The sequence below is a fragment of the Danio rerio genome, chromosome 18 (genome assembly GCF_052040795.2).
Source record: "Danio rerio strain M-AB ecotype USA chromosome 18, GRCz13ab, whole genome shotgun sequence".
NCBI classification, from domain to species: Eukaryota; Metazoa; Chordata; class Actinopteri; order Cypriniformes; family Danionidae; genus Danio; species Danio rerio.
In genome coordinates this window covers 15,988,582-16,003,414 of record NC_141038.1, presented here as the reverse complement: position 1 = coordinate 16,003,414, position 14,833 = coordinate 15,988,582, and the positions used below count along the sequence as shown (strand labels likewise).

Below are 14,833 nucleotides of genomic sequence, written 5' to 3'. Positions count from 1 at the left end.
CCAGATTAATAAAGTGACTAAGCCAAAAAGAAAATGAATGAATGAATGTTATTGTTCAGATAAATTTTCATATTTGACATTGTGCTATTCTCTAAACAGATTTAGTCTTTCTAGTGTTTATGCAGCGTCTTTTGCATACAATTATGTGATGAATTGTGCTAAAACAGAAAAAAATCATCAAAAGATATTAAGATTAATGTAAATATTTATAATTTAATGTTATTAATATCAATTTAATGTAAAAATGTATGTTGATAATGAAAAAAGCTATATATCTCGTTTAAATATATATATATATATATATATATATATATATATATATATATATATATATATATATATATATATATATATATATATATATATATATATATATTATGGGGGGATTAAGCAGATATGCCTGTCATAACACCAGTTGGAAAAATAAGGGACTTTTAAAGGTTAAAAAAATGAGGAACAAGTGGATGCACTTTTCTGTAAAACAGAGCTATTAAGATGATACTTTGGGTATTGGCCATTTTCTGTGGCTTGTTGTGAATGGATTCATTTGTAAATCTTTTCAATCTTGAATTACACTACAGAACCGTAATCGGAAATGACCCTGGAATCTAGTCAGCTGGGAAGGGATATCCATCCGCTGTAAATTCCTTCTTGCCATCCCTTGTTAATTCTTATCAATCCAACCTACACTTATCAGGACTAATGAGCAGAAGCCCAGAAACTTCTCTCTCAAAAACCCTCACACACACACACACACACACACACACACACACACACACACACACACACACACACACACACACACACACACACACACACACACACACACACACACACACACACACACACACATTACACTGTCTGAGTATTCAACTGTAACCACAGCAACTCTGCTGGAGTCAGAGACACTATCCAGTATCCAGTACTCTTTTTTTTCACTCTAATGGCCCTAAAACCCCTTATAGGCTCACAGATGCCATGCTCTGTTAGCACTTTACTAACAGAGACACGGCTCTGCCAAATTCCTAATGAAATGTACATCACATCTTTTAATAACGTTCAACCTGATACAAAATACTGGGATATTGGTGTTGGACTGGGGTGTTGCTCAAAAAAAAGTTTTCTTTCTTTCTTTCTTTCTTTCTTTCTTTCTTTCTTTCTTTCTCTCTTTCTTTCTTTCTTTCTTCCTTCCTTCCTTCCTTCCTTCCTTCCTCTGTTTTGAGTTAACCCATGGCATTTCTATCTGATGTGTTCCCAATGATCTGCTTGTATTCAGCAAGCACATCTGCAAGGTAAGCCTTAAAATGATTTCCAAATAAATAATACTTTGAAGTCAATCTTAAATGTAACTGAAAGTCAATGTAAGAACATGGCTGGTGTAATATGCTCAGATTTTCTAATTCTAGTCAGATTTTTTTCATATAAATATAAATTTCATATCACAGTTTTACAGAACACACTTTTTTTTGTTGTTGGTGTAATGCCATATATTTGACAGAACTTGATTATCTGATGTTTGAAAGCTGATAGCAGAAAATTAGGTTTATCAAGTATTTCCTCACTGACTCATCATCTCTCCTTTCTGCTGTGTACAAAATAATAAGGTGTCCATCTACAGGACCCCGTAACCTTTAGTCAAAATACAATCAAGACTTGAAGAATAAATACAAAACTGTCAATTTACATCTACTGTAGAAATAGTCCTCAGTAGGTAACAGTACTGCGTAATATCATTGCGCCTGCTGCAGCCATGGGACAGCGAAGTTCCTTCATTATTATGCCTGAATGATAGTTATGTTCCTAGTCCTATTGGCCTAGAAATTATCAACCTTTCATTTTTGTCTGTCTTAGCACACAATGTAACTAAAAGAGTCAAGCTTTAAATTAGAAAAATAAAACAAAACTCGTTTTTTTGATTTGTTTTGAGCGAGATGCTAATAATTGATTCCAATTTAATAATTAATGCTAAGCTAAGCTAAAAGTGGTCCTGCCAGTCCCAAAGATTGGCTGGGAAAGCCAAACCTAAGTCCACCTCCAAATGACTCCAGCTACATCCCTCTATCCGCTTGTTAAGTCGTGACAAATCTGTGATGTATGGAATACTGTTTCCGGGTACAAGCCCCTACTCATTTTGTTATATTATTAATATATTAATAATATAAAATAAAATATTTTTATGACCACTTTTTAGTAATATCACACATTAAAGTGAATTTTATAGATAATCATGGTGTACACATTAGTCTCTGGACTTGCTCCATCACAGACACTAATAATTTTAACAATTTATAAAAAATGTATCACTTTCTGGCCATCTGATATTAGGCAAGGGCGTATTTATTACGATTTTTCGAAAGTTTTACATTGCTTTTGTAAATGTTAATTATTACCATTTGTTGAGTGTTTGATATATACAGTTTGATATAACACTTGGACCTGAAAGCCGATTAACATGACGTCACACTTAACAAGCAGATTGTGAGACAAATCATCTACATTGTAAAAAAACTTCTGTATATTGACATGCTTTGCTTATTTTGAGATTCATGTTTTCCCCCACTTATTTAGCATTATAAATTGCATTATGGGACCCCGATGATGGCTTTTGATGTCGAAAGCTTGAAAAATGGACTTTTATTGACATTTTTAATAGTTGAAAAAAATATATTCTTTGGGTTGGTGTTGGTAACAATCAATAAGGTAATAAACTGCCAGTACATTTTCTGTTATTTAACTATCTATATATTATTTCTTAAACAATATGTTGTCTCAGACTACTAAAATGTCAATAAAAGTCACACTGTTAAAACTGCAGTGTTAAATTTTCAACATCAAAAGTGCACAGAGCAGAGATAAAACTCCAATAATGCAGTTCACAACCGTAAACAAACAGAAATCACCTGTTAATCACAAAATATGAAACCTGTTAAGTAACAGACATTTTTTTTACTGTGTACACTTGAATGGCATTTAATATTACCACAACTCTGCATAGAAGTGGACACCTAACAAAACTATTGTCAAAAAGCACCAGAAAATTAATAAAGGAGGTAAAGGAAACCACATCATTTCTAGAGAGCTGCAGACCTCTCTGTCAGGATCTGGGGTAAATGTTCATGTCTACAATCAGATGAAAACAGAACGGACATGACATATACTGTACGGGAGGGTTGCTCTGCTCTGCTGGGAGCATTTGCTCTCAAAAACGAACAAAGCTGCCAACTTTGTCAGTGAGCATTTGGACATGAGGCCTTCTGGAAGTCCATTCTCTGGACAGATGAGTCTAAAATATATTTATTTGGTCATAATCAAAACCGGCATGTTTGGAGAGAAGCCAACACTGACTTCTAAGAAAAGAAAATCCCGCCAACAGTAAAGCCTGGTGGTGAAACTATATGTTTGGGGCTGCTTTTCTGGATGACTTCATATTATCCAGGTAGATTCTAATTCTCAGGCTCATCGATAAATTCTTGATGCGAATCTCCAGCCATCAATCAGGGAACTGAAGCTGGGCCGGGAATTGGTGATGCAACTTTAAAGTAAGATTTATACTCTGGATTGGTGATTTTTTTGCATGGCAGATGTCCCTTCAACTTTTCACAACTGGCTTTCTTCTTCAAGAACGCTTCTTCAAGTCGGCAAAAAAACCCAAAAGTTGATATGAGAAACTGGTCAATGGTTACAGAATAAGTTGTATTAATGGGTGCAAAATAAAGGCATTACTTTTTAAAGGGGACTGCATCCATACATCTCTGCAATGACTCATATAACTTATTAATAAAGTCATCTGAAATGACAAAGAAAGCATTCTTGCAGGACTCAATGAGTTCTTCAAGATTATTTGAAGTCCTCAATGCCTCTTCCTTCATCTTACCCCAGACATGCTCAATAATGTTCATTTCTGGTGTCTGGGTTGGCCAATCCTGGATCACCTTGATCTTCTTTGCTTTCAGGAACTTTGATGTGGAGGCTGAAGTATGAGAAGGAGCGCTATCCTGCTGAGGAATTTGCCCTCTCCTGTGGTTTGTAATTTAATGGGCAGCACAAATATCTTAATACCTCAGGCTGTTGATGTTGCCATCCACTCTGCAGATTTCTCACATGCCCCAATACTGAATGTAACCCCACACCATGATTTTTGCTGAACCAAACTTGACTGATTTCTATGAGAATCTTGGGTTCATACGGGTTCCAATAGGTCTTCTGCAGTATTTTTGATGATTGGGATTCATCTCAACTGATGATTCATCAGAAGATTCTACCTTCTGCCACTTTTCCAAATGATCAACTAGAAGTCAAATTATTATTTGTTGCTCTTACAACTGGGATTGACGACAAGACTTTTGTCAGGTAGTGTACATACATTTCCAGATTTTGTGAGATAAATCACCCTGCTGAATAATTAAAGAGAATATATATCATTTTCTCCATCATTTGGAAAGTCCGCTTTACTAATTGGGGATTAGAAGTACATTTATTGATGTTATTTTACTTTTTTATTTAAACACAAAAATGACCATGTCTGGAGGGTTTACCCCCCCCCCCCCCAAAAAAAAAAAAAAAATATATATATATATATATATTATTGTAGTACCATGCAAATTCTGTGATTTAGTTCTTTGGTATTGCCTATAACTCAAAAATGGGTAAGAAACTAATTGATCTTTAAAAAAAATCTCAAATAATGCTTTTATTCAGCGAAAATGCATTTAATTAATCAAAAGTGACTGTAAAGTGATGTACACTGTAACAAATCAATCCAATTCACCTTTATTTGTATAGCGCTTTTACAATGTAGATTGTGTCAAAGCAGCTTCACATAGAAGATTATAGTAAATTGAAACAGTGTCACTACAGTTTTCAAAGTTCAGTTCAGTTCAGTTTAGCTCAGTTCAGTGTGGTTTAATAATCACTACTGAGAGACCAAACACTGAAAAGCAAATCCATTGATGTGCAGCTCTACAGATACCGAACCATGCAAGCCAGTGGTGAATTAAAAAACAAGAATTAAAAAAACAATACACTGTAAAAAAAAAAGCTGAGTTCCACACAATTAATTTGTGTTGGGACAACATGAAGGAATTAGGCTAATTTATACATTTTTACACATTTAAGTGGATTAAACATAAAATAATTAAGTTGTCCCCTCAAAAATCTCAAGAATTATGTTGTTTCAACAATTTAAATATGCTGAACAAACAGCAAATGTGATTTGAGTTTTTTTGAGTTTAGTTTACCTTCAAAATAAAATCTGTTTGTTATGTGTTATCTGTTACATAATTAGCTCCCCAGATGGAACCCGAACCCACAATCCCATGGCTTAGGAAGCTAGTGCCTTATCTACTAGACCACTGAGGCTTGGTCTAGGGGTATGATTCTCGCTTTGGGTGCGAAAGGTCACAGGTTCAGATCCCAGACGAAGCCCTGGTTACAGTCCCTACTTAAATGCGATCCTAAAACAACGTAACATAAATAAACAACGGCCAAAAATACAATTGTACAAAACATCAAAAATCATACTCAACAATTGAAAAGGAAGCTTTGACGCTGGTTTTGGCCCTCAACAACTTTGAAGTTTACATGTGCTCTTCAATCTATCCAATGACTATCTACACCGATCACAACCTTCTCATCTTTATTCAATTATGTTACGGTCCCTACTTAAATGTGACTCGTGATCCTAAAACAACACAACATAAATAAACAACAGCCAAAGTGAACGCCACACATAACACTGTTCTTAAAACATCTATACATTTCTACTCTAATTTATAGATCACAGAATCCTAAAGATCAATTTTACATTGATAAAAGGTCATGCTCACTAAGTCAGCATATTCAAATTTAAAGGAGAAATAATGCGGAAAATTCAGCTTAAGCAGGGGCCTCTGTAGAGTGTCCAACACATGTGAACAAACACACACATTCTCTGAATGCTCACCTTCTGGTTGAGTCCCCTCTTCCTGATCATACGTGAATTCCCTGAACCAGACTCCAACAGCAGAAAAAAACTGATCAGAAGAACCGGCACAAACCCAGTCCACATCTGACAGCCCTGCATGATCCCGCTCATTCAGCCTGACCGTCCTTCTTCTTTCTCAACAATCCTAAAACTTTTACAGTTGGTTCTTCTGTTCAGAAACGTCCTCTTCTTGCTTGTTGGATGGGTTTAAATGTTGTGGCTTCCTGTCCAAATTCTCTGTCCTGTTAAATTCCAATCCAGGAGAAATTCTAGTGGCATAAAGAGTGAGTGAGAAGACGGAGTGAGAGAAGGAAAAGAAAGAAAATGAGACAGCTGTCTGTGCATGGGTTATTACTGAGGAGAGGGTTAAATGTGTCTACTGACACGAAAAGCACATGGTTACTCTGAGAGAGGGAGGGAGGGAATGAGAAAGAGGGAGGGAGTGAAGAGTACGAAAGTTGGGAGAATGAGATTTTCTTACACTGTTCCTTTTGGCTGGGCATCTTTATTAAGTCATTTCATGGCCTGCTGCACACTTGCATGTCTTCATCTGGAAATTCATCTGTGAAGTTTCTGTCAAAGCAAAAGGTCAATAGAAAATGTAATATTTCACATGTCTGCTTTTGTTTTGAGGAAGTTATTCCTTGAACCAGGTTCCTTTCGTTTCTTTGAGACTGTATTTGTGCTCATTTCCATAGGATGAAACAGACTGGGCGAAGAAGCAGACAGAATGAAAGCATGTGGTGAATTCTAAGGAAGGGGCCACTAGTCTTTGAAAATTCACGTTCCCTCCAAAAGTAGGACATCCCGCCTCCAGCCCCACACTCTCTGTACCCTTCTGTACCCCTGCTGCAGGAGCTGAAAAAAGACAAGGAATGCCAAGTCCATTTTAACCTTTAACACTACTGCTTTGGCTGGAAGCGGACACCTGTGAGAGGATTTACAAGAAAAAGTTAGTACCACCAGATAAATCCCGGGTAATAGGTGTAAATGTTAAAAGGCAACAAAAGGCCCCATATGTAATTTTATTTCATTAATGTTATTGAATATTTCACTCAAGTAGCACCTTTATAAATTACACTAATATACAGATAGACAGACCGACAGACAGGCAAAATTATAGACATACAGGCATGCAGACAGACAGGCATACATACACATAGACGGACAGACAACAGGAAGGCAAACATATAGACAGAAAGACAGACAGACATAGACAGACAGATAAACAAACATATACAAATAGATAGACATACAAATAGACAGATAGACAGACAAACAGGCTTACATACAGACAGACATAAAGACAAACAAGCCAACATAGACATACTGACAGACAGATACACAGTCAGAGAGACAGGCACACGTATACACATACATACATACATACATACATACATACAGACAGACAGACAGACAGACAGACAGACAGACAGATAGACAGACAGACAGACATGCATACATACATACATACATACATACATACATACATACATACATACATACATAAAGACAGACAGACAGACAGACAGCATACATAGACAAAAGGGCAGGCAGACAGACAGTTAGACAGGCATACATACAGACAGAGACAGACAGACATAGACAAACAGACAGACAGACAAACAGACTGACAGACATAGACAAACAGACATGCAGACAGACAACAGACAATAAGACAGGCATACATAGACAATCATACAGAAAAGACAGACAAACAGGCATACATAGACAAACAGACAGAAAAGACAGACAAACAGGCATACATAGACAAACAGACAGAAAAGACAGACAAACAGGCATACATAGACAAACAGACAGAAAGACAGACAGGCATACATATACTAACAGACAGATAGACACACAGACAGACAGGCATACATAGACAAACATACAGCCAGCCAGGCAGCCAGACAGACAGACAGACAGACAGACAGAAAGGCACACATAGACAAGCAGACAGACAGACAGACAGACAGCCAGGCATACATAGACAAACAGAAAGGCAGACAGATAGACAGACAGAAAGGCATACATACGGTAGACAAACAGACAGGCAGATAGACAAACAGACAGACAGACAGACAGACAGACAGACAGACGTAGACAAACAGATAGGCAGACAGACAGACAGATAGCCATACAAAGAGACAGACAGACAGACAGACAGACAGACAGACAGACAGACAGACAGACAGACAGACAGAAAGACAGATAGGCATACATAGACAAATGGACAGACAGACTGACAGACAGACAGGCATATATAGACAAACAGACACATAGATAGATAGACAGACTGGCATACATAGACAAACAGACAGACAGATAGACAGACAGACAGAGAGATAGACAGGCATACATAGACAAACAGACAGAAAAGACAGACAGGCAGGCATAAATAGACAAACAGACAGAAAGACAGACAGGCATACATATACAAACAGACAGATAGACACACAGACAGACAGGCATACATAGACAAACATACAGACAGACAGACAGACAGACAGACAGACAGACAGACAGGCAAACATACTGACAGAAAAACAGGTATACATAGACAGACAGACAGGCAAACATACAGACAGACAGGCAGGCATACACAGACAATTAAACAGACAGACAGACAGACAGACAGACAGACAGAAAGACAGACAGGCATACATAGACAAACGGACAGACTGACAGACAGATAGGCAAACAGGCATATATAGACAAACAGACACATAGATAGATAAACAGATAGGCATACATAGACAAGTAGGCAGACAGTCAAACATGCATACAAAGACAAACAGACAGGCATACATAGACAAACAGACAAACAAACAGACAGATAGCCAGACAAAGAGACAGATAGACAGACAGACAGAAAGACAGACAGGCATACATAATCAAACAGACAGACAGGCAGGCAGACAGACAGACAGACAGACAGACAAACATGCTTACAAAGACAAACAGAAAGGCAGGTAGGCATACAGACAGACAGATTTTTCATTAACAATTATTTGCTGTAGTATTTTTGACAATGGACGTCTAAATGAATGAATAACAAATGTAAGAAAGAATGAAACGTGTTTAAAGGGACTCCAGTGGATGCACATGGGTCATCTGAAGCACAGCTGCTTGGATTCCTTTCATCTGTGCTTGTTTTCAGAGCTCTAATACAATCAGTCCCAAACTTGCTCAATCTAAAGATCGGATCAAGAACACAGTGTCACAATAAGAACCTTTTTTTCTAATGATCATATACTATAAATCAGAACTGCCTTACAACTCCTAAGCATCTGTTGAGTAAACGCAAACCACGCCACCGTAAAATTCAATCTGATGTGTGAGAAAAACCTTTACGCCGTAATGCTGCTCATCCTGAAAACAGCCAGTGTTCCTGGGGTTGTTGCCTTTTATTATCTGTATATGGCATGATTGGTGCATTGTGGAAATAAGCTTTTGTGATTTATGTGAGGATAAAAGCAAATAGGGGTTCGACCTCACTGGGCTCCAGAAAGAAAGAAGATAAATCTGCTAGAAAAGAATGCTATGATGTCCTTTCTCTCTCTGACTTGTGCTTTGAAACAAATACATCTCCTGCATGTAGGTGCATGTAAGTGATAATGGCTTGACTGTGTGCGTTTCTAAGCACAAGTAGATATGGTGGGTGTGATTATACAACTAAATATTATCTCCCAAATCTCGAATTGTCTTTGGGTATTGTTGTAAAGCATTTCTTTGTAGGTGTACCACATATATTGTCTACATTGGTTGATAATTAACAATATCTGCTTACCTCAAACACTACTGTGTTTCGGGCCTGTAAAAAAGTTTGCTTCGTGTTGTCAGCATGCCAACAAAATGAATGTCTTTGTGTTCTGTGCTGCAAACTCAATAAGAGTCAGTGCTGTTCATATTATTTTGCATTAGCTTGATAGAAACAGATATTGAAAAATGCACACATTTGGCCTAAATCACTATTAAGATATAGTTCACAAGTACAGTTTGAAGCAGTTTGATGTTACAGTAAGCATAATTGTACTATTTAATGTCTTTGAGATATGGTGTTTTTCACAGGTGTATAATTCATCAGTAAGTGTTATAAGGTCATGAAATTTTTCCACTTTGCTGCCAGGACTGCATGAGCTTTCTGCATTTGAGTTTCTGCTAAAATTGATCAACTTATTTTGTAATTAATATGGTGCTAAATGAATAATGCAGTAGGTATAATTGAGTTACTATTTAAAAAGTGAAATCAATTAGTAAAAGTGCATAGAAGTGTACATTTATGCATCATTTCATCATCTTCTTGGCTTAGTCCCTTTATTAATCAGCGGTCGTCACAGCGGAATGAACCGCCAACTAATCCAGCATATGCTTTATGCAGCGGATGCCCTTCCAGCTGCAACCCATCACCGGGAAACAGAGTAGATTTAGTGTTATGAAAACATACAGGTACACAAAAATATAACTTTCAAGTCTAATACACTGCAATGCAATTCATTTCCCCCCCAAAAATCTCAAGAATCGTGTTTCAGCTAATTTTAAATAAGTAGTTCGAAAAAACAGCAAACTTATTTTTTTGAGTGTAGTTCACCCAAAAATGAACATTTCCTCATCATTTATTCACACTCAGGTGCACTGTTGACTCAACTTAAAGTTTTAAGGCAACCAGCTTCAGGACATTTTTGAGTTTACTATACTTAAATCAAGCCAAGTGCAGTACTTGGGTTGAAAGTTGAGTCAACTCAAAAAAGCTCTGCAGCAAGTTGAATTACAATTTTTATTTATTATAATTTTTTATTTTTTGCGGTGTGGTACTGAACTTTTATGTTTTTTTTTCTTCTTCTTCTGAACACAAAACACAGATGAATGTTTCCAAACATTCTTCAGTATATCTTTCTTTGTGTTCAATCAACAGAAGAAAGCCAAATAAGTTTGAAAAGAGTGGAAGATGAGTACATTTTTTTATTTTTAGGTGAACTGTCCCTATAATGAATGTCGCTAAATGCTAGATCACCAAATCAATAACAATAACATAGAAGCACAAAACTTCTGATTAAAATATATACATTTTGCCAGAATATTGGTTGTTTTACAATAAATTTACCATATGTACTTTAAGTATGTTTTATGATAACAGTAACCGTAAAGTGACACTGTATGGAGGTGATCAAAATAGTCTGGTGAACTTTTGCTTTAAAATCTTTTTAAAGGTTTTAAAAAATATATATTTTTATATGGTCTATATATTTTTAGATTGTAATATTACAATTTTAAAATTCCATCTGACTTTAATCCTTTTTTGCACCAGTGTAAGCATAGCCTATTTTTCATATAGTCTTTACTATCAAAATTGTCGTATTGGACAACCTGATAACTGGTTTTAAGGTTTAGCGTGGGTTCGAAAAGTCAACGTTTTTAAAACACAAAAATTTCCTATTATACCGTTCTTACGGTATATATGTAAGTTTTTTTTTTGTGTGCTTTTTGCAACTACTTTGAGTTTTTTAGGGCAACAGTACCTCCAGCAACAAAAGACCATCCACGTCAAAAGATACTGTTACAAAATCTTTTAAATGTTTCTTAAAATTAAATGTATTGTGTTGGGGAAAAGGCTTGTTGTTTTTTTTACCCATACATTTAAAAATAACACAATCTATAAATCTAAAATAATTAAGAGCAGTAACCATAATACTGTGAATCTGTGATATTTTTTTCCAAGGTTATCATTCCGACAGGATCTTATACCAGCCCATGCCTAATTTAACAGCATTAGGCTGAATGTAAAAAGTAAAATGAATACAGAATTTGAATTCAAATATGCAAAAGTATATCCAGCGACATGATTTTCATGTAGCTCCATATTTCACCTAGCCTTAGTTTGTATCACAAGTGCCAAGGAAGCTGCTCGAGCTAAAATTCAAATATCAGACCCACTGTTTTTGCGATAAAAATGACTTTGTGGTGGTCATTCCCAGACATTTGCAAACAGTTTTGCGACAAAAAAAATAAAAAATAAAAAATACATATACAAGTCTGCTTACTGCACAGGCTGCAGAACATTCCCCCCTCCATGTAATGTAATGATTGTGAGGGTACATCACGTGCGCTGCGTATGCGACATCTGTAAGTCATGTAAAACAATAAATTGCAAACTGAAATAAATCTAATTTAATTATATGCTTGGAAATTGGATGTTTTTTGAGATTATTTACAATTTTTGCAATTATTTTGCATTTAATTAAGAATTTTGCAGGATCGCAGAAAAATGTGACTTTTTTTGTTTTTGCTTTGGATTCAGCAATCGCATAATCGCAAAAAACTAGGGGGTCTGACATATGGTAATGGCAATTCATTACCGGTTCATTCCTTGTGGCAACCCCTGATTAATAAGAGACTAAGCTGAAAAGAAAATGAATGAATAATAATAATAATAATAATAATATTAACCTTGGATTGGTGTAGAAGTCCTCCAAAACAAAAGTAGGAAAAAGCCTAATTGGCACACTTTAAAAGAGTAATTGTTATAGTAACAGTAGTAAATTTGTTGTTTGAATAACTTTTCAGTAATCTGAATAATCTTCTTCCACTAAAAACCCTTTAATGGAAGGAAACATTAAACGTTCTTCATAGTATCAAAGATTCAGTAAAGAAGTTTGGTTTTCAAGACTGTATGAATGAAACCCTCCACAGCTGTTCCTGTCTGTCATGTTTAGGGCAGCCTTACCGATTTGACCCAATTATAGGCCCACCCAACAACCGGGAAGGCCAGAGACAGGAGAGAGTTAAGGAGAAGAACTACACCTCTTGGGCTTCATCCAGTATAATCCTTCCAGCGTTCCAGATTTTTCTCCTCCAACTTTGATTTCTCACTCCTTTGAAGTTCACTCTCTCTGTAAGCAGCGCGTCTCCCTTTGTCTGGCCTCACTGCATAGTGCATTTTTTTCATTCATAATTCATATCCCACTGATGCTATCTTTCTGTTCAACTTCAAACACAGAAGGTTAAGTGACACGATTGGCCACACACTCTTAAAGGGACAATTTATCCATGAATGAACATTCTGTGGTCATGTACTCACCCTCAATGTTGCTCCAATCCAATATGACTTACTTTTTTCCTGTTAACACAAAAGAAGTTAATACAGGATTGCACTTTATTCTAATGTCCATCAACATTAACAGATATTACCAATGTTCTGATGCATGTTAGTTGACATGTAATTTAAATATGCTAATTCATTTTCCTACAGTTTAGTCCCTGATTTATCAGGGGTTGCCACAGCAGAATAAACCGCCTACTACTCCAGAATATGTTTTACGGAGCGGATACCCTTCCAGCCGCAACCCATCACTGGGAAACACCCATACACTCTCACATTCACTACCAGTGACTTGCGGTAATGTTTGTGGCTGGTGAGGCACTGACTCTTTTAAAGTCAAAAGTCAGACTTACAAACATATCCCCCAGATATATTGGCCAGCTACCGATTGTGTTTCATATATCATATCAGATTTCTTTCTATACACATGGAAGGTACATATTGGGCCAAGGAAGGATGTAAAATGTATAGCGATTAAATATGCCTCCTAAAAACACCCAGATGGATGCTACAGACAGCCTATAAGGAGCAATTTAGATACATTTCTGCGATTTTTAAAAAAAAATTTTTTGCAGTGAGTCAGAGCAAAACAGACTCTGAACAGAAATAACATGAGCTTACGCGCGCCTCTTCATTGCGGCAGAGCTACTGCCGGCCTCACCTCATGTCTTTTCAGTGCGGCTTTATGTCAGATTCTTACACTAAATATATGTAAAGTACATATTGTATGGAAAGTGAGGACCTATAATAAAATGTCTAGAATGCATAAAAACATCTAATAAAGCATTAAATTGGCAGCATACACTGAGTAAGCAAAAGGGGCTGGCTCAAGCTAGTTTGCTGCCTCACCTCAATTCCTATGCTGTAATTGAACAGGAAATACAGGAAATACAGGAAATACGGTGATTTTGATCGCATTTTAAGCACAGATTAGTGGACTAATATTTTTTTATCATTAGTATACATCTCATGATGGCAGATGAGGATGATTGCAGATGAGGCACTGCCTACCCTGACTTCACGACCCTGACTCATACACTTTGGCCAATTTAGTTTACCCAATTCACTATAGTGCATGTCTTTGGACTCTGGGGGAAACCGGAGCACCCGGAGGAAACCTTCATGAACATAGGGAGAATATGCAAACTCCACATAGAAACACCAACTGGCCCAGCCGGGACTCGAACCAGCGACTTTCTTGCTGTGAGATGCCATTGTGCTGCCCTTATTTGAAATTTATTGAATATAAAATTCTGTTACCATTTTCCTACTCTAACACAAAATATGATGAATCTTGTAAACTGTAACTATTTATTTCAATAGTATATATTTTTCCTATTATGCATGTCGATAGTTACCCATTTCCAAAATTCTTCAAAATATCTTACATAGTGCACTGCAGAAAAGAACTCCTGAACGTTTGGAATAATTTGAGGGAAAGAAAATGGTGAGAATTGCTTCCATTTTTTGGGGTGAACTATCTCTTTACTTTACTCACCTTAAATTTTGGCCAGAATTCAGATTTTTTTCTTCAGCAGAAAATGAAACAACATTTTTAGCTGAAAATGTGGTCCTTGGTGATTCATTAAATTTAATTGGCTTCCAACACTTTGGGGAAAAAAAAAACATAATATAAGCAAAACAACTGGCACCAGAATCTTTACAGAAATTCATTCTAGCTAAATTCAATATATACATTCTAGCTAAATCGTCACTTTAGAATTATAAGGTTCTATCCGACATTTTTGTCCAAATTTATTTTTTCACAT

General features: G+C 36.4%; 1 protein-coding gene across 4 annotated transcripts in view; it reads right to left on the bottom strand.

Moving 5' to 3' along the window:
• The window catches only part of wfdc1 (WAP four-disulfide core domain 1), a 36,670-nt gene that overhangs the window by 15,892 nt on the left and 5,945 nt on the right, over positions 1-14,833 (bottom strand). For 2 of the 4 annotated variants that reach the window (XM_087292190.1, XM_087292188.1), the window contains 5 exons: positions 14,563-14,672; positions 13,044-13,082; positions 12,767-12,950; positions 6,444-6,535; positions 5,942-6,231 (listed from right to left, as the gene is read on the bottom strand). In XM_087292190.1, coding sequence (XP_087148316.1) covers positions 5,942-6,073 — 132 coding nt within the window. In that variant the 5' untranslated portion in view covers positions 6,074-6,231; positions 6,444-6,535; positions 12,767-12,950; positions 13,044-13,082; positions 14,563-14,672. Of the gene's footprint in view, positions 1-5,941; positions 6,341-6,443; positions 6,708-12,766; positions 12,951-13,043; positions 13,083-14,562; positions 14,673-14,833 lie in introns of those variants that run through there. The other 2 variants (XM_087292189.1, NM_001100000.1) reach the window with 2 other exon arrangements.